General features: G+C 36.7%; 1 protein-coding gene and 1 non-coding gene across 2 annotated transcripts; both read left to right on the top strand.

Moving 5' to 3' along the window:
• Positions 1–1,554: 1,554 nt before the first annotated feature.
• LOC141595487 (uncharacterized) lies at positions 1,555–21,779 on the top strand. Its single transcript, XM_074415454.1, has 2 exons — positions 1,555–3,115; positions 20,932–21,779. Exons 1-2 carry the CDS (start codon positions 1,555–1,557, stop codon positions 21,777–21,779), a joined length of 2,409 nt encoding a protein of 802 aa, XP_074271555.1.
• Positions 18,112–18,218, top strand: LOC141597561 (small nucleolar RNA R71). Its single transcript, XR_012522791.1, has one exon. It is a non-coding gene; the product is annotated as a small nucleolar RNA R71 (small nucleolar RNA).
• Positions 21,780–22,044: the final 265 nt, after the last annotated feature.

Genomic DNA, 22,044 nt, shown 5'->3' with positions numbered 1-22,044 from the left:
TGGGATATTGTTGAGGATTATGTCTATAATATGTGGAGTCAGTTTGGTATTGATAGGGTTTCGTTCCTTGATAATAGTGTGTTTATTGTAAGATTGACTAAGAAATATGGAAAAGATGCCTTACTAAAGTCTGGTTATTATATGTTTGATAATAAGCCTATTATTGTTAAATCATGGGAATCGGATATGGAATTAATTAAGGAGAAGGTTTCAGTTGTCCCTCTTTGGATCAAATTATATGGGATTCCTTTGAAGTTTTGGGGCAAATGTTTACCACAAATTGTTGGGCTTGTTGGGAATTATGTTAAAATGGATATTGAAACTCAGGATAAAGTTAGACTCAGTTATGCCAGGGTAATGGTTGAATTGCCTATGGATCAGGAATTGATTGAGAGAGTCAAATTTTTGGATGAGTCGGGTAACTTGGTGACTGTCAGGGTTGAGCATGAATGGAGACCTATCTCTTGCTCTAGCTGTAATGGAATTAGGCATAACTCGGCTCAATGCAGGAAACCTGACAAGAGGAAGGCTAAGGCTCCCTCTGTTAAGAATCCTCCTAAACAGCAGAAAGTATGGAGGCCTTTGCAAAAATCACAGAAAGAACCTGAAGAGATTGTGACCCCTCCTTCTCTGTTACCTGCAAATTTCCCTCCTTTGGCTACTGTTAGAGCTACTCCTACCATCAAATCCACACCAGCTAAGCAAATCATGCGTATGAATAGGCAAGATGGGATTGTTGGAGTAAGATTGTCTGGGAGATTTAGTCCTTATACATTCATGGATGCCTTGAAGAGTAACTCTGCTGCTCAGGGGGGAGTAGTAGAGAGTGGAAAGGACCCCCCATGACCCTGATATTAATGCATAGTCTGGGTTTTTGGAATGTACGGGGTCTAAATGACCTGAATAAGCAGAAAGTGGTGAAATGGTTTATGCACAATAATGGGGTGGGTTTATTTGGTTTATTGGAAACTAAACTGAAACCTGGTAGTCTATTGAAGAAGAATACCTCAATTTGTGATGGATGGAGTGTCTCCACTAACTACAGTTGGCATAAGGGTGGTAGGATCTGGGTGTTTTGGAAGCCTCATCTTTTTTATAGTCATTTTTTTATCTTATAGTGCTCAACATATTCATATGTTGGTTCATTCTCAAATTGACAACAAGAAATTTTATCTCACTTTCATTTATGCTTTTAATGATCTAAATGGGAGACTTGAACTGTGGAATTTTTTGAAGAAGTTTTCTGAGGATTGTCATGACCCTTGGCTTTGGTTGGGTGATTTTAATACTGTCCTCAGTCCAGTTGAGAGATTGGGTAGGAGCACATCTGATGCTGAAATGGAGCATTTTCAGGACTGTGTTTCTATATGTTGTATGGAGGATATTGTTGCTACTGGTGCTCTTTTTACATGGTCAAACAAACAGGCTCCTTTGGAGAGAGTTTATAGTAGGCTTGACCGTGCTATGGGGAATCTAGAATGGTTTTAACATTTTGGGGACAGTGTGGCTCATTTTCATCCCGAGGGCCTCTTTGATCACTGTCCTTGTACAATAATGGATAGGAATTCTGAGATTAAGGGGAGGAAAAGTTTCAAATACTTTAACATGTGGGGGACTACTCCAACTTTTAAATCTCTGGTTTCTGATTGTTGGTCCAAGCACTATCAGGGGACTAAGATGTTTGGGATTGTCAAAAGACTTAAAGCTTTGAAACCTATTCTTAAAGCTCTCAACAGAGATTGTTTCTCTGATATAGAGAACAATACCAATATAGTTAGTCTTGCCGTCGAGAATATTCAGAAAGCACTTATTGATAGCCCTAGTGATACTGATCTCCTGCAGCAGGAACTGGATTTGGCACATGATCTTAAGGATCTTATAACTGCCAGAGATAGCTTCCTGATTCAAAAGGCAAAGGTGCAATGGTCCCTGGAGGGAGACCTAAATACTTCTTATTTTCATCATTCTATAAAGAAGAGAGTGATGATGAATAAGGTCTTCCAGATAGAGGATAAGGATGGTAGACTGTGTACTGATGGGACTGCTATACAGTCAGCTTTCTTGGATTATTACCATGATCTACTGGGTTCTCATAAGTCTACTGATGTTGTGAACTCTAATGTGGTCAGGAAAGGTGTGTGTTGTACTGAGGCACATTCGGCCTTACTAAATAGACCTGTCATAGCTGATGAGGTCAAGAAGAGTCTCTTTAGTATACCCTCAAACAAATCCCCTGGTCCTGATGGGTATACCAGTCATTTTTATAAGGATTCTTGGGACATTGTGGGCAAAGATATATGTGAGGCTGTTATTAATTTTTTTGACACTGGTAGGTTGCTTACTCAAATAAATTCTACTGTCATCACTCTGATCCCTAAGATTGACAGGCCTACTAGTGTTAAGCATTACAGACCTATCTCTTGTTGTAATGTGATTTATAAAGTTATTTCAAAGTTACTTTGTTCTAGATTGGCTCTTATTCTCCCTGATTTGATATGCAAGACTCAAGGTGCATTTGTTAAAGGGAGGAGCATATTGGAGAATATTTTGATTTGCCAAGATCTCATTAGGCAGTATAATAGAGGGAAAGCCTCTCCTAGATGTCTTTTCAAGCTTGATCTTCAAAAAGCTTATGATTCAATTGAATGGGCCTTTGTAGACCAGATGTTAGAGGCTCTTCTCTTCCCTGAGAAGTTTAGAAGAATGATTATGCTTTGTATCTCTACTCCAACTTATACTCTTAACCTGAATGCTGCTCAGTTTGGATTCTTTAATGGAAGGAGGGGGCTTAGGCAAGAAGACCCTATCTCTTCTCTTATTTTCTGCATTTGTATGGAATATCTATCAAGACTTATGGATTTTGCTACTAGGAAGTGGTATTTCAGATATCATCCTATGTGTAAGAGCTTGAGATTGACTCATTTACTCTTTGTTGATGATCTCCTAATGTTCAGTAAAGGGGATATGCAATCTATCATGCTTATTCTTAGAGTTTTGGCTACCTTTTCTGGCTCTTCTGGACTCAAGGTCAATGCTACTAAATCAGAGGTGGTTTTCAATGCAGTATCTGAGTCCTTGAAACATGATATTGCTCAGGTTTCTGGTTTTCAAGAAGGTACATGATGTGGGTTGCGATGATGTCGTCGGGTCACGTCCAATCAAAACACAATTTATAGCTTCGCAAACAACTCTACAATTAGTAAAGAGGCAAGTAAAGGTCGGATCCCAAGGGACGGGAATTGAGATGAGATTTCTATTGAAACTAGTGGTGTCTTAGGGGTGTCACAATTTGGGTTGATGTAGAAGGTCACTAAAATAGCAATGAAAGTAAACAAGCAAGATGAATTAAAAGGGTTATAAACAATTGATAAAAAGCACTAGGGTGTCATGGGGTCATAGGGGAATCATGGGAATTGATCATACAAACATGTTCTCAAATTATAAGCAAGCAATTATTGTTGTGATGGATTGAGTTGGGTTATATCTTACAATTCTAGGAAAGTTTAGGTCCCGGAGCCGAATCGATTAGATTGTACAACACCTACAAGTCGACTTAATCTTCCCTACTCAACAACATGCATGGTCTAATGAGACTCGAGTTGGTTTATGTCTTACAAGTTTCATTGAAAAGATAGGTGATGGGTAAAAAAATGCAAGGACTCATTGGCTCGCATTTCATCAAACATAACATGTGCATGAGTTGAGATCAAAACAAACAAGCAAATAAACCATGAAAGCATATTAATTTAAGCATGAATCATTCCCCATGTTGGTTTCCCCTAATTACCCATTAACCCTAGCTAGGTGACTACTCACTCATTATCATGTTGATCATGCTAGCAAGGTTGTCAATCATACCAACAAAATGAAACATGATGAATAAATGAAAGTAATTAACAATAATTAAAAAGGGATTAAAAGGATTATACCTACCAATGATTCCAATAATAAAGCAAAGATAAAAGAAGTACTTGATGCTTGATTGAGAGGTTGTCAATCTCCCAATAATAACACAAATAATCTTCAATTACCCAAAATAATGGATGAACAAAAGAGAGATTAAGGAAATAAAACTTGTATTAAAACTTGATTAATTGTTGATTACAAAACTAAAGAGAGATTTGATTGATATTAACTACTCTAAGAATTGATAAGAAGAACATGCTCTTCTAATTAGACTAATGGGGTATTTATAGTAGCAATTAGGTGGATGCATTAGGGTTAACTAAGGGCTAAACTAGTAATTACACTTTTTAGATTGAGCAGGAAGACGCCGGTATTTTTCGAAGGAAGGGCTTCTTTCTTTGAAGCTTGAAGGAACGAAATCTCGCTGGGCTGGAATCCGTGCGTATTGGTGTCGGGACGGGCGGATTGTAGCAGGGGAAGACGGGCGTCTTCAGGGCAATCCGGGCGTCTTCTGGGCTTGCTGCCTGGGCGTTTCCTATGACCTTTTGCCATACTCTTATGCCCGGATGGTGGACTAAAAGAGCACGACTAGCATGAAAGTCTTCAAATTTCCTTCCGGAAATCGCCTCCCAAAGAGGGTCGGGGTCATACTTGCCAAGATTCTTAAAATAACTCGGTGAATCAATAAGACCCAAAGCTTTACCCATTTCCTCAAAGGAGATGCGCCTACTAACATTAGCTAGACGGAACTCGATGGTCTCCGTAGTCTCAACCTTGTTGACTTTTAAAGAACTCAAAAATTCTAAGGTAAGGGAGGGGTATGTCAATTCTTTTGATTCAAACAATTTCTCCAACCCCATGGCTTTAAAGAAGGCTCTAGTTTGCTCAAGGACACCCAACTTATCTAAGGTATCTTCACAAATAAACTTGGTGGATAGAAACGATTTCCTAGCAAACTTGGCAAAAGTGTCCCTATGGGTTTTGGAAATGAAAATTACCTCCGGATAGTTCGAAAGTTGATCAATTTCCGGAGTAGTAGATGTTGTTGCTCCCATGGGAGGTTGTTGTTGTTGTTGCACTTCCAAGTTTGGGTTTGCTACCACCATAGCCAATGCTTTCTTTCCTTGAAGACTCTTTTGCCTTGATGAAAGTGCCTTTGCCTTTGGTGCCTTTGCCTTTGTTGCTTTTGTTGCTCCCTTAGTTCTTGTCATTGATGGTTAACCAAGAAAAGAGGGAAAAATCTTCAATTTGTAGTGTACCCAAATCGATTTAAAGATGAAAGGCTTTGCCTTTATGAATTCAAAAATCGACTCAAAGGATGAAGATTTTGTGCTTGGTTTTGATTTTTATTGAAAAAGGAGTGATTGATTTGTTGTTAAAAGGATGTTTTGATTTGATTTGGGTGAATGTTGTTGAGGAATCTTGTTTTTGTGATGGAGAGGATGAGGGTTTTGAGGTTTTTGGTAGTGTTATGAATGAAGGAATGAAGAAATGAATGTGGGAGGGGGTTTATAAAACCCGAAAAATTTGAAATGCAGGGGCAAGACGGGCGGATTCTGCTCGGGACGCCCGGATTTGGCCTGTTCTGGGTTGGGAAAAACTCGCCTAAAGACGGGCGTCTTTCAGTGAAGACGCTCGGATTTGCAAACACGGGACGGGCGTCTTTTACAGAAGACGGGCGGATTCCTTTACAGGGATTTTTCTTGTTTTCCTCAGCCAAAAAGATGGGCGTCTTTCTTTCAGGACGGGCGGATTTTTGAAGACGGGCGGATTCGAATGCAGGACACCCGGATTCGTTGACAGCCAAAAATTTAAAAAATTCAGCTCAACTTGGACGGGCGTCTTCTGCCCAATATGCCCGGATTGTCTGAAGACGGGCGGATTCTCTTGAATCCGCTCGGATTCGACCCCTTTGTACCCGGATTCAGTTCCATCCGTGTAGTATGCACATCCCTTGTCATTCTTCCATTCTTCTTCATATCTCGTGTTCTTCATTGTGGGGGCACTACTAAGGCATGAATAGCCTAGACAATTGTCATCCCCACACTAAGCTAAAGCACTACACATCAATTGAAATCATTAGTCCCTCCCTCACTTCTCTCAAACATGACAAAAATGCAATATAAGAATTGAAATGCGAGTTAGGGAGTTAGAAATATTTACAAATGGTGGTTTAGGGAGGACTCCACCAAACTCTCATTCTTGATGAGATGTCAAGGGGGCATGTCCAAGGTGTTGTTGATGTTGCTCAACACCTTGAAGAAATAATCAAAAGCTTGTTCATTATCGTGATAAAGCTCTTCAATAGACCTTGGCCCTTGTTGTCGGTCTTGATCGATGGCATTACCAATGTAGGGATTAAAAATCCCTTCGAACTCGTCGTCCCAAAGACCACAAACTTCATTAAGTTGATCATTGAAAATCTCTTGATTTGATGGAGACAACTCTCCCAATCTCTTGTCTTGGCCAATAAGGCCATCCTCTTCTTCTTTGCTTGACTTTGATGAGCTTTGCAAGCTCTCCTTGTTACAATTCACTTGCTCTTTGAATGGAGCATCTTCAATTTTCTTCTTCCATTGGAGTTCCGACTTCTTTCTATCATCCTTCCGGCTATAATGATCAATCATGAAACATGGTTCATGCAAACGAGGAGCTCTCATAGTCTTGTCAAGATTAAAAGTTATACTCTCATCTCCCACTTCTAGAGTGAGCTCTCCATGTTTCACATCAATCACCGCACCCGCGGTGTGTAAGAAAGGTCTTCCTAGGATGATTGGAATGTTGGAATCTTCCTCCATATCAACAATGACAAAGTCCACCGGGATGAAAAACTTCCCAATTCGTACGGGAACTGTTGGGAAATGTGTCCTCAACAATAGTGCGATCACCTGATTTAAATATCATTATTAAATCTCATACCAAGAATACGAAAGGGATGATACATAATATATATAGTCAACTGGTCCACACATATCGGTAATGATTGGCTGGCTAGAGTTTGACATTACTGTCGTGCGACGGTGGTGATCAGTTGATCCCTTGAGGTCACACCTAAAGGACGATTCCCTTAATTGAAAAGGTTAATTAGTTGTATACCGATACAGATTAATTAATTCCTTACAATTGAACAATTCGATTTGTGAGAGAGAATATTGATATCTTATTGTAATGGGATTAAATAAGATTTATTTTAGTAATAAAATGCTTTGTTGCTAAAATTATTTATTGTTCGAGAAACAATAAAGATAAGAATGAATGGTTAATTATAATTACAAGAAGTTGTGAATTATAACTATATGACCCATTTTATTTATGTGATCAAGTATCACTAGTCAATTTGTTGTATGAAATTTAATTAATTCATGAAATGATATTTATGTGATAAATATGCATTAAATTAATTAATAACATGTAGCATACTACATGAGACATATTGTGTGACAAATGACAAATTGACAAAATAAAATGGTAGTCCATTTTATGTATATGGACCGAAAATGGAGGGTGTGTTAGTGGGTTTTGGTTGTTTTATTTTATTTGATAAAATAAACATAATGATGCCTACCTACAACTAGTCTTACACATCTTACACACCTACAATATTGAGAAGAGAAAAAGGAAAAGTGATGATGCCATTTTGGCTCTTCCCAACCGTGACACTCCTTTTCCTTTATGGGTTGTTGGTTGTTTATTTTCTTCTCTTACACATTCATAAGATGATAATTCATTCACATGCAAAACTCTCTCTTTTGTTCATCTTTCTCTAAAAACTTGAGAAATTTTGATTCAAATTGTTCATAAAAGATTACTAAAATTATCAAAGTAATATATGAGTATTAGTAATCAAATTTAAGGTAAACCACAATATAATCATCTAGTACATGTTAGTTTGTGGGATTAAGGGATAGTTTTGGGTGCAACTAATTGGAGGGCTTCTAATTTGAAGTCATGTATGTTCATCCAATATTGGAAAGCTCAAGAACTAACAAGAAGGAGATCTTGTTGGTGCCCATTTGACCGAAATTCATATGGTGAGAAAATGTTTTCTTATCTTCTTTTATTAATGTTTGCATGCATAAGATCACTAGAATTTATTTTATGACCAAATAAATTTGAAACATATATGAATATGTTAAGTTTATAGATCTACTTTTCCTTCAGGAACATCTTCCCATATCCCTAATGGTGTCTTCGTCGATCTATCGGCCATTTGGAGTGTAATATTGGTGCATTTAAGCTCTCCCATCCCCAACCTTTTACTCACCGAGTACGGCATAACACTCACACTAGCCCCTAGATCACATAAGGCTTTGTTGATCGTGGTGTCGCCAATGGTACACGGTATTGAGAAGCTTCCCGGATCCTTTAGTTTTGGAGGTGAACTCCCTTGAAGTATTGCATTACTCACCTTAGTGAAGGCGATAGTCTCAAGTTTCCGGATCGACTTCTTCTTTGTGAGGATGTCTTTCATGTATTTCGCATAGGCCGGCACGTGATTGATTAATTCCGTGAAAGGAATCGAGACTTCCAAGTTCTTCACAATTTCCATAAACTTTCCAAGTTGGTCATCAACTTTGGGCTTGGCTTGACGACTTGGAAAAGGAAGTCTAATCACAATGGGCTCCTTCTCCTTGACCTTGTCTTAATTTTTCCTTGAAATTTCTTCTTTTGATGGTTCTCCATCTTTGGAGTTTTGCACAATTTCTTCCTTATCACTAGCTTCCACAACTTCATCCTCAACTTGATTCTTCGGTGCTTTATACCTTGTACCACTTCTCAAGTGAATGGCACTAACCGTTTCATGTCTTGGGGGATTACTTTGAGGTGGTAATGGCCCCTTTTGTCTTTGTGAGCTTGAAGATGCTTGTTGAGTCAATTGGGTTTCCAACATCTTGGTGTGAGCTAGGATGTTGTTGATGGTGGTTTCCTTTACTTGACTATCTTTTTGAATTTGAGTGAAAAACTCTTGTTGATTCTTTTGCATTTGGAGGACCGCTTTTTGAACATCAAAACCTTGGTCATTTTGGTGATTGTATGGATTTTGATTTTGGTAACCTTGGTTTTGGTTGTAAAAGGGTCTTTGATTTTGGTTTCTCATGGGAGGTGGGGTGTATGTATTGAAATGTGATTAAATGAGATACGGTCTGAGTAATTGAATTGTGTCATTACTCGGATGAAATAAATTGTTTAATGTAACAATTAAATTTGAATGAATTGTTATAAATACAATCTGTTGTGATTTATAAATGGTAAAATATTTTTGGCACAAGTAATTATGAAATTACTAAGTCAATTTTTGTATGTGACGTATTTTTATTAATACGTTGATTTTTAATATGTTAAAAATACATAACAAATATATGTGACATATGACATGTAACATATAGACAATTGACAAAAATAATATGGATTCCATATTACCAAATGGGCCGAAAATTAGAAGGGATTAAGCTAATTATATGTTGTTTATAATTAGTGGAAAACACAATGATTAAAAAGCCACCTAGCCATGCAAGCCTATTGTTTTCTTGTGAAGAACAATTTCTCCATGCATTGGCTCCCCTTTTGCACTCCTCTTACACGGTTTTGAGAAGAGAAATGTGATCATTGTTTTTCTTTAATTTTGCCTAATAATATACTAAAGGTAGTGTATTATTTTCATTCTAATCCATCATCAAATATAGAGATTTCTAGAGAAATAAAATCCTCTCTTCCTCTCTCCTAATAGCCGAAAATATTCAAGTGTTAAACAATATTTTTGGTTCAATTTTCTACCTTGATTAATATTATACTAGTATTGTAATATTAATTTTATTAAGAGGAGCCTTGGGTATTATACATAGGGAGAGATCTTACACTTAGATCTTCATTCTTCCATTGGAATAAGCTCAAGAACAAAAGAGAAAGGTGATCTCTTTTGTGCCCTAATAACCGAAATTCATTATGTAAGGACGTGATTTCTCCTCTATTTATATTATTGTTTGCATGCATAAGATCCGTTTTAATTTTATGACAAATTAGTTTAGACATATATGAGTATGTTAATATGTATATGAATCTACATTTCCTTCAATTGGTATCAGAGCCACGGTTGTTTGCATGCAAATTGGTTAAAAGTTTTTCCGAGTTATATGAATAACAAAATAAAACTTGTAAAATTTGTGTTATTATGATATATCACGAAATAATTACATGCATGTTAATATTTCTGGTCCTAAAGTGTTTTAGGATATTTTGGTTAATTTTTCGGATTTTTATTGTTCATATTTAATAATAATGACATTTAAATGTGATTTTATGAGTAAAAATGTCATTTTTGGTCAAAAATTAGCTATACTTCGAATTTTAAGTTGGTTTTTGGATATGTTGTTACATATATTATTTTGAGATAACCTGTAAATTTTCATATTTTTTGCACTTGTTATGCTCGAAAAATGAATTTTTCATTATTAAATTCGGATTTAAGAGAAAAATAGGTTAATAAGAGTGAAATTTCGAATCTGGTCATAGAAAATTTATATGTTGTCACATGCAATTTTACAAGATGTGTGTAAAATAATTGGCTATAAAGAAGTCTTTTAGCATGATTTATGAATTTTTGAAGAAAAATGGCATAAATAGTGACATTATTAATGAAAATTAATAAAATATAATCTATGACTTAGGAAAAACGTCTAATGTTGAATTTTATTATATTTTTCAGATCTAAAATTGAAAAGTTAATGAAAATAATTTTTCCATGTTTTTATGATTATTTTATCAAATATCGATAAACCGCAACATTGTTTTTCCGGAAAATTTTCGAAATTTTTAACCTAAGATTTTGAACATTATGAGTGTCATGGATTTTTCCAGAATGTTCATGAATTTAAATTTCAAATTTCAAATTTATTTGAAATTTTGTGATTTATTTGAAGTTTAATAGCTTAATTTTGTAATTTTTGGCCCATTTATGAACAATTTTGTAAATAAAAGTTAATTATGGTCAAATTATTAGTGAAGACTATATTTTGAGTCCTAAGAGGTTAGGGTAATTAACTTATGCATAAATATGAGTTTATGTATTTTTGTGATTATAAAACGTTGAAATCACGCAAATCCGTAAAAACCGAGTAATATATGATATTGGCTATTTAAGGCGATTTAGCATAAAAATTGAGCATGTTCATACATATTATAATGCTGCATTTTCTTTATGATTGTCATAATTTTAATTTATGTAATTTTGAATTATGTAATTTTATTTAGTATGGCCTTAGATTTTAATTGGTATTTCCCGAAATGTATGGGAATATCGATTCGATTGTAATTTTTATTGTGATCTCGTATCACCGTTTTGTAATATTTAATAGATTTATTTTATTTTAGTTACAAATGTATAATAGGAAATTATGTAATTTATTATGTAATTTTATTCATTCCGGAGTTCCAAAAGACGGATTACTTCAAGAATGGCGATACATAAAGACGGTGTTACCTCGAGATGCGTGCCACAACCGAAGTTCAAGGGACCAATGGAGTTGGTTTCCGAATATGTAATAGATTAATAGTTTTTCTATTTTAGGGAAGGCCATACTAGGATTTATTTACTTTTATGCTTGCATTTTATTTTATGTCACATGCATCGCTAAATCGCCATAACTAAACATGCATTGTCTTATTTATCGAGTTTATCGACCGTGTCAATTAAAATTATCGTAGTTCACCGCTTTAGTTCACTTAAAACGTGATAGATAATAAATTGACATGACCTCTCGCTAAAACTATCAATTGAGACATAGCCTTACCAAATAGTAGAAACCATGAAAACCTATTTCGCGAGGGAGTGCACTCGGCTACCCCGGGGTACAAACCTTGTTACGTAGGGGAAGTGGGTGATGAATGTTAATCCACCGAATTCATGTTGATAAGGGATGTATCGGCTACCCCGTGCCCAAGTTGATGTGGGTTTGGATAATGGACACATTTATTCGAAATTTGGATTGAACTCAACAAAAGTAATTGATAAGGGTTGCATCGGCTACCCCGTGCCCTTGTTGATGTGTTTTGGGCTATAGATAAACATTAGAGTAATTTTATCGACCAATAGTTCTAAAAGTAGAATCGATTAAAAAGTTAATCCACCGAGTTATATTGATAAAGGTTGCATCGGCTACCCCGTGCCTAAGTCGATATGAATTTGGGTCTTGGAATCATTTATCTAGTTGGGTAGAGGTCACTAGAAAAATGCTTATAACTTGTTTAAATCATACTTTTTTTTTTACGAGTATAATTAAAACGACATTTGTTTTACTCCTAATTTTGTTTTGTAGACCACTTCTTATTCATAACAAATGGCAACACCAACTCCTAATGCTACACCTCTCGCTACTTCATCTTGGCTCCGATCCTTTATGGATCGATGTAAACTTGAAAAGAATGGGTCAAATTTCTCCGAGTGGGATGCCCAACTCAAATTAGCCGCCGAGGGTGACGACAAGCTTCGTTACCTTACCGAGGCCTCTCCACCCGAGCCCTCCACTAGGTCCACCGCGGCCACTAGGGAAGCCTATGAGGCTTACCAAAAGGAGTCCGCCGCAATGAAAAATGTCTTAATATTTGCGATGGAGGCGGAACTCCAAAGGAGAGCCTTCAAAATGGGCAATGCTAATGAGATTTACTCCAAACTTGTGACCATGTTTTCACAAACCCCGCGGATCGTCCAATATGAGGCGGCCGCGGCATTCTTTGATCTCGACTTCAAAGAGGGCCAAAAGGTTAGCCCTCATGTGCTCAAACTCATGGAGCTTGTCGAGACCTTGAAAATTCAAAAGGTTGAAATCCCCAAAGAACTCATTGTAGATAGGATTCTACACTCCTTGTCTAAGGTTAAGGCGTATGTGCAATTCCGGGTGAATTTCAACATGCAAGACAAGGATGTATCTCTTGAGGAGTTGCACAAGTTACTTGTGCAAGCCGAGAGGGACATGGGGTTAAATGTGAACCCTCCCAAGGATGTGCTTAACATAAGCACAAAGAGTAAGGGGAAGTTCAAGAAGAATGGGAGAAAGGGCAAGAAGCAAGCTCCCACATTCACCAAAGCTAAGTCTTGTGAAGCTAGCACCTCCAAAGTCAAGAAGGGTCCTCTTGATAAGTGCCATTATTGTAATGGCATGGGACATTGGAAAAGGAATTGTTCCAAGTACCTTGGTGATATCAAAGCTGGAAAGATCACTCCAAAGAGGTAAATGACTAACCTTCTTTTATGTTTCAAATTCAACTATGGTATTATGATGCAAAGTTGTGATAATGTATCTTCCTTTTTATTGTAAATAGGGCCTCCACCAAGCAAAGACAAGGGAAAAGAAAAACAAGCATGATAAACCATGGAGAAGCTAAGGATAGCTTTTATGGAGCCTTGTTTTTCATTGTCTTATTTTAAGTTATGTTTTGAATTTTAGAACTTTAAGTTTCCGTGTTCGACATGGAAAGGTATTTTGGATAATGGTTTGTATTTTGGATGATAGTGACTTGGTTTGCAACCCAAGTCACCCGTTTTATCATTTATCCTTTATGTTCTAAAATTTCATCTTTTAATGCTTGCGTTTTGAAACATAAGATTATTCACTTAAAAGTGATCCAATAGACAATTATAATGACGGGTTTCATTATATGTCCACATGCTTAAGGCTTGTGTATGATCATTTATAAAGTGATTTTGAGTCTATGAACTCTCTTAAGGTATGTCAATCACCAAGTACACATATGAATAACAATTAGTCTACCTATGAGGTAGTTCTCCTTATAATTCAACATCATTAATTTGTGACTCATATGCTATCTTTGAATGATTAGTGTATTTATTCTAAAGATAGAGTGGGAGAAAAATGAGTAACACGACACACAAGACAAGATTAAGATTGTGTACTTGTGTATATGAAGATCTACACAAGAGAGAATGATTTGAATGAAGGTATATCTAAATAGTATACCCAATAGATAAGATCTATGGTCTCAAGTTAGTTCTATATGACTAAAGAGACCAAGTGTAGTAATCATAAGAGAATTTTCTTAAGATAACTACACGAGGAGACCAAAAGAAGGTTTTGGAAGGATAATGACTAATGTAAAGTCTTAACAAGCTTTTGACTAAGGTTATGAATCATTTGACCAATAGTTTCAATCATGAGTTTTACTTAAGAGCCTAAATGAATCATAGTAACATACTAGTTATGATCAAGTTGCAAAGATTGATATTCCGATATCTTCAATAGCCAACGTTTTGCAAAGATTGATATTCCGATATCTTCAATAGCCAACGTTTTTGCAAAGATTGATATTCCGATATCTTCAAATAGCCAACGTTTTAACCACGCAAATGTCATAGTTTAACCTCGCTATGAAATGGTTAAACCTCCTTCCGAAAGGGTATTCCGAAGGACCTATTCTAAATATTATTTGTATTTGAATAATGACATTGCTACACATCATTATGACATGAGTGTGTTAGAGATTTAAAATCTCTTTCCGTAAGGTTGAGATGAGACCACTTCAAAATAGGCATTTTGAAAGGATATGATGGGAACATATATGGTTTTATCCTAGTAACTTGGCAAAGCGATTTATATTTATATTCTTGACAAATTTCGATTGAGAAGTCAATTTCGAAATATGTAGAATTGAGTGGGAGTTAGGAAATTCTCATGTGAAGACATGGGATTTAGTGGGAGCTATCATCCTTGAATGTATAAAAACTCATTACTCATTAAAGAATGACGAGCTAATACCTTCTTTCATAAAGAAGCTTTCGAGTTTTCAATTCTGGATGAAAATGGACAATGATGAATCCAATTACATCATGGGATGTTGGATTAGCATTAAGAGATACACATCACATCAACATATACATAGGTTATTCATATGAATGAAAATGGAATTACCATTAGCAAATCATGGTAGTTCATTGAACCTGAGAACGGTTGATCTCATGATTATTAGTAACTAATGTTTCCGCCATTAGAATAATCATGTACATGTCCAATTTTGAATCGTATGCATAAGAGCATGATGATTGGTTGGTGAGCCATAACAGAAACGTCATGAATTCTCGAGTAGAATCCGATGAGCAATTTCGGTGATTGACGGAATGTTCCATTGTGTGTTAAGAGGTTGCACATACTGTAGAAAATCCGAGCACATATGAGGATTTATGAGAATCCCAAATCTTTCAAGCCTAGAAAGAGAAATGAGAAGTTTTGGAAAGATACTTGGTTAAATAAGAGGTTATTCAAAACAATCTTTCCTAATAAAGCTAGGACTTGTGAAAAGTACCAAGCTAATAATCTTGTCAATTGTTACAAGATTCTACAAAACATATACCTAGTGCATTGTGTGTGGATGGAATACTTGATCGGTACAAGTTGTATTATTCATCGCAAATTCGTTCGTTATGAGATGAGCAATGAGAAAGTTCTTTCAAGTTAAAGAACCAAAACCAAGGTCAAGAACCTTAATGTGTACTTGGTAAGATTCATGCTATGAGAACATGAATGTGAAGGAAATTGCAAGTGCAAGAAGTTTGAACACATGGACACATGGGATGTTAAACTTCTATTGCAATCGATAAGTATTTACACTTATGATAAACATCACAAGGTTGTAATGTGATATTGACTACCCGAGTGTGATGTCGACATTTGTCGTTTGAGTTATTATTAACTCACTTGGTACATTGTTATATCCAAACGGGTTGTGGAGACAATTGAACCCCGTTAAAGTGAACATGGATTAACATTGTTTTTGCCCATAGTTACTTATATGAGGTGACGTCTCGAAGTGACTAGAGTGTGATGCGATTGATGGCAAGTTCAAGTGCCATAGAGTCATGTGAGATGACTAGTCGATCACATAGGAAGACTGTTAGGAACATTTTGTCGGGCCTAATGACCGCTTATAGAGTTCTGGCAAATTTATATAGCCTGGTCGAGGCGAGAGCTACTATAGTATTCAAATGAGTCGATTCTTTTGACTAAAGACTATTCGCCTAAGATGGCACAGTTTCAGATTAACTTTGATTTGTGTTACTACGACCTTCGTAAATGGGGTCAAATGGGCATATTTTGGGTTATGATGGTGTGGCTAGTCGAAGGGAATGAGTGCGATAGGAATTGTCCACCCCTTGTCAGGGTTATAACAATATCTCAGGGCCACTCGAGGAGTAATGAACTGGAAATGCGTGGCCACGCTCGGAAGGTATCCAGAGTGGATAAATCCGGTCAATCAGTTATTCTCCAGATCGAGGAAACCACTCTCGATATGATCACTTGCAAGTACGACCTGAAAGACACCTTGCATTGAGTGGGAGATAGTAATAGGACAAGAGAATTGGTGACGCACACTTGTCGAGGACAAGTGGGAGATTGTTGGAATATGTGTCCTCCGACAATAATGCGATCACGACTGTTGATCATGATGATCACATGTTTAAGTCTCATTAAAATGAATACAATTGGGAAGTAATATTGTTATCGTCAACCGGTCAACATATATCGGTAATGATTGGTGACTAGAGTTTGACATTACTGTCGTGTGACGGTGGTGATCAGTTGACCCCCTAGGTCATACCTAAAGGGCAACCCTCTTAATTGATTATTTAATTAATCGTATAATGTTACGAGTTAATTAAATTACTTGAAAATTGACGGACGATTTTGGAAGTAAAATTTACGTATCATATTGAAATGTGATTAAATGAGATACGGTCCGAGTAATTGAATTGTATCATTACTCGGATGAAATAAATTGTTTAATGTAACAATTAAATTTGAATGAATTGTTATAAATACAATCTGTTGTGATTTATAAATGGTAAAATATTTTTGGCACAAGTAATTATGAAATTACTAAGTCAATTTTTGTATGTGACGTATTTTTATTAATACGTTGATTTTTAATATGTTAAAAATACATAACAAATATATGTGACATATGACATGTAACATATAGACAATTGACAAAAATAATATGGATTCCATATTACCAAATGGGCCGAAAATTAGAAGGGATTAAGCTAATTATATGTTGTTTATAATTAGTGGAAAACACAATGATTAAAAAGCCACCTAGCCATGCAAGCCTATTGTTTTCTTGTGAAGAACAATTTCTCCATGCATTGGCTCCCCTTTTGCACTCCTCTTACACGGTTTTGAGAAGAGAAATGTGATCATTGTTTTTCTTTAATTTTGCCTAATAATATACTAAAGGTAGTGTATTATTTTCATTCTAATTCCATCATCAAATATAGAGATTTCTAGAGAAATAAAATCCTCTCTTCCTCTCTCCTAATAGCCGAAAATATTCAAGTGTTAAACAATATTTTTGGTTCAATTTTCTACCTTGATTAATATTATACTAGTATTGTAATATTAATTTTATTAAGAGGAGCCTTGGGTATTATACATAGGGAGAGATCTTACACTTAGATCTTCATTCTTCCATTGGAATAAGCTCAAGAACAAAAGAGAAAGGTGATCTCTTTTGTGCCCTAATAACCGAAATTCATTATGTAAGGACATGATTTCTCCTCTATTTATATTATTGTTTGCATGCATAAGATCCGTTTTAATTTTATGACAAATTAGTTTAGACATATATGAGTATGTTAATATGTATATGAATCTACATTTCCTTCAGTATGTTGTTTGAGGGTTTTGAACATTTTGGCTTTTGTATGAGAGATTTGGATGGAATTTGGTGTTTTCATTGTAATAGTGGGAATAAGGGGTACCACTCTTGTATGCTTGGAAAGCATTCACTTGTTCATTTGTTCCCCTACATTCACTTTGGTCATGTCCCAAAGTTCCACAATTCTCACATATCCCACTTGGGATTAATGAAGATGCCGTCATGGCATTAACATGATGCTTTGGTGATTTTGAGGCTTCTTCAAGTCTAGCCATAGCTTTTTCAAACTTCAAATTGATTGTGTCAATGTGAGCACTAAGTTGAGCACCCAATTGAGTAACGGAGTCCACTTCATGCTTTCCTCCTCTAGTAGCCTTGCGAGGTCTACTATATTGTGAGTTATGGACCGCCCTTTCCTCAATTTTGTTCCATGTTTGATTGTCATCAACTTCGGTGAACATTCCATTCGATCCCATGTTGAGAATGTTCCTTGAATCTTCATATAGACCGTTCCAAAATTGTTGTACCAAGAACCACTCGCTAAGTCCATGATGAGGACATGAGCGACAAATTCCTTTGAATCGCTCCCAAGCTTCATACAAAGTTTCTTCATCTCTTTGCTTAAAGCTCGTAATTTGAGCTCTTAGCATGTTAGTCTTTTCCGGTGGATAGAACGTTTTGTAGAAAGCTAGAGCCAACTTCTTCCAAGAATCAATTCCTAGAGTAGCCTTATCAAGGCCTTTCAACCATTGTTTCGCGGTGCCAATTAGAGAAAAAGGAAATAAGACCCATCGAATTTGGTCTTGAGTTACACCGGTTTGAGAAATTGCATCACAATAGTCGCAAAAGGTCTCTATATGAGAATGGGGGTCTTCACTAGGCATCCCCCCAAATTGGCTCCTTTCGACTAATTGGATAAAGGCGGATTTGGCAATAAAATTTCCGGTTAGATGTTGTGGTGTGGGAGTACCATTGGGTAGGTTTTCCTCGGTGGGTACGGAATGTGATGAAAACTTAGGCATTGTGGGTTGATTTTGTGTGGTATTTTGTGTTGGGTTCTCCTCACCCTCTCTTGCAAAAGGGTTGATGAACTCAATAGTTGGTTGAATATCTACAACCTCACTAATACCTCTCAAATTCCTCCTGGCAAGTCTTCTATTGGTTGTCAAAGTTCTTTCAATTTCACGATCAAAAGGTAACAAATCACCTTGTGACCTTCTAGACATGCAAAATATCAAACAACTTGAAAACAATTAGAACAAACCTTGAGGAGTTTTACTTCCTCAAGGCAAAGAAAGACACAACTAATAACAATATAAGAAAATCTAAATCAAGCTAACACCGTCCCCGGCAACGGCACCATTTTTTTGATGTGAGATGCGATGATGTCGTCGGGTCACGTCCAATCAAAACACAATTTATAGCTTCACAAACAACTCTACAATTAGTAAAGAGGCAAGTAAAGGTCGAATCCCAAGGGACGGGAATTGAGATGAGATTTCTATTGAAACTAGTGGTGTCTTAGGGGTGTCACAATTTGGGTTGATGTAGAAGGTCACTAAAATAGCAATGAAAGTAAACAAGCAAGATGAATTAAAAGGGTTGTAAACAATTGATAAACAGCACTAGTTTGTCATGGGGTCATAGGGGAATCATGGGAATTGATCATACAAACATGTTCTCAAATTATAAGCAAGCAATTATTGTTGTGATGGATTGAGTTGGGTTATATCTTACAATCCTAGGAAAGTTTGGGTCCCGGAGCCGAATCGATTAGATTGTACAACACCTACAAGTCGACTTAATCTTCCCTACTCAACAACATGCATGGTCTAATGAGACTCGAGTTGGTTTATGTCTTATAAGTCTCATTGAAAAGATAGGTGATGGGTAAAAAAATGCAAGGATTCATAGGCTCGCATTTCATCAAACATAACATGTGCATGAGTTGAGATCAAACCAAGCAAGCAAATAAACAATGAAAGCATATTAATTTAAGCATGAATCATTCCCCATGTTGGTTTCCCCTAATTACCCATTAACCCTAGCTAGGTGACTACTCACTCATTATCATGTTGATCATGCTAGCAAGGTTGTCAATCATACCAACAAAATGAAACATGATGAATAAATGAAAGTAATTAACAATAATTAAAAAGGGATTAAGAGGATTATACCTACTAATGATTCCAATAATAAAGCAAAGATAAAAGAAGTACTTGATGCTTGATTGAGAGGTTGTCAATCTCCCAATAATAACCCAAATAATCTTCAATTACCCAAAATAAAGGATGAACAAAAGAGAGATTAAGGAAATAAAACTTGTATTAAAACTTGATTAATTGTTGATTACAAAACTAAAGAGAGATTTGATTGATATTAACTACTCTAAGAATTGATAAGAAGAACATGCTCTTCTAATTAGACTAATGGGGTATTTATAGTGGAAATTAGGTGGATGCATTAGGGTTAACTAAGGGCTAAACTAGTAATTACACTTTTTATATTGAGCAGGGAGACGCCGGTATTTTTCGAAGGAAGGGCTTCCTTCTTTGATGCTTGAAGGAACGAAATCTCGCTGGGCTGGAATCCGTGCGTATTGGTGTCGGGACGGGCGGATTGTAGCAGGGGAAGACGGGCGTCTTCAGGGCAATCCGGGCGTCTTCTGGGCTTGCTGCCCGGGCGTCTTTGAAGGAAGACGCACGGATTGTGCTGTGGAGGACGGGCGGATTCAGGGCAATCCGCTCGGATTGTAGCTCAGCATTGTTTCTTCTTCTTTTCTTCCCTTTTCTTCATAAAATCGTTGGGGATTTCCTCGGGGATGCAAGAATCCTTTCTCGTCATTGCTCAACTACTATAATATGTACAAAGACCTTCTAATCTTGTCTCTCCTTGATGCTTGGTCATTGAATTCAATCAATTTAGTCTCGTTTTGCCATGAAAATGCAAGATTCTTACTCCTTTCCTACCAAGGGATCAAAATCTCAAAGAATATGCAAAACAAAGAACTAAAGACAATAAATGACCCAAATATGCACTAAAAAGCATGGTAACAAGGCTAATTCGGGGGCTAAATATGCGCTAATTATGGTCACATCAGTACACTTCCTTTTAAATACCTTGGGATTCCTATTCAACCTGGAAGATTAACCAAGGCTGATTGTAATGTGCTTTTGGATAAGATTGTTTCAAAGATTAGAGGTATATGGGCTAGAAAGCTAAGCTACGCTGGTAGACTAGTCCTTATAAACTCTGTCCTGAATACTTTGCACAACTACTGGGCTTCCATATTTTTGATCCCTAAGGGTGTTGTCAAAAGAATAGAGGGTATTTGCAGAAATTTTCTCTGGTGTGGGGGTTCAGATTATATCAGGGCACCTTTGGTGGCATGGCATCATGTTTGTTGTAGTAAAAAAGAAGGTGGTCTGGGTATTAAAGATGCTGGGGTGTGGAATATAGCTAGTGTGGGAAAGCTAGTGAATTGGATTTATACAAAGGCTGACAGGTTATGGGTCCTTTGGATTGATCATGTCTATATGAAAGGTGCTGATTGGACTGCTTATCATCCTCCTCCTGACTCCAATTGGAACCGGAGGAATATTTGCAGGGTTAAAGATCTTTTAGTAGGTGGATATCAGGATAATTGTTGGACTGGTTCAACTGGTGAATACACTGTTAGTACTGGATACCATTGGTTGCAGGATCCACACCCTCCTGTCCTTTGGTATCAGGATGTTTGGGATCCCTGGGTTCTTCCCAAACATGCTTTTGTTGGTTGGTTGATTCATAGGGCAGCCTTGAACACTAGATCTAAGATGTTTAAGCTGGGCCTAAGTGTTACTGCTAGCTGTGTTCTGTGTGAGATGAGGGAGGAGACACATGATCATCTTTTCTGGGAATGTGCCTACTCCTCACAGGTTATTGTAGGTTTGGAACAATGGTTGCAGCTGAAGCTTAATACTCCTTCTAGCTCCATGTCTAAGCTACAAAGAAGAATTTGTAGGGTAGTCAAGATGGCTGCCTGGTATACTCTCTGGATGCAAAGGAACACTGCTCGCTTAGAGCTTACTCTTTGCAGGCCTGAGAAGTTGACTCAACAAATTCAGAATCAGGTGCATGGTCGAATTGTAGGAAAGTTAAATGATTGTATCATGCCAAGGGATTGTAATTGGCTAAGTAAGATTAATATTCGATGTCCTTTTTGTACTTAGTCTAATTTGAGAGTGGGGTCTTGTAATAGTTTGGGTTGTAAAACTTCTTTATTATTAATAAAAAAAGCTCACATTCTACCAAAAAAAACTTTTGAACTGTAGGGTTCTTTCTCGGGTATCCATTAAAGAGATGGCACAAAGGGCACAAATTCCGGGATTTGTTTGCTTCACCATGTTACAGACTCACAATATCCGGGCAATAACTTATAATTGTCATCATACTCACCATTTATTTCTTTCAAAGCATGTTTTTTTCATTCTATAC

The sequence above is a fragment of the Silene latifolia genome, chromosome 8, assembly GCF_048544455.1.
Source record: "Silene latifolia isolate original U9 population chromosome 8, ASM4854445v1, whole genome shotgun sequence".
Taxonomy (NCBI): domain Eukaryota; kingdom Viridiplantae; phylum Streptophyta; class Magnoliopsida; order Caryophyllales; family Caryophyllaceae; genus Silene; species Silene latifolia.
This window is presented reverse-complemented; position numbering and strand designations above follow the sequence as displayed.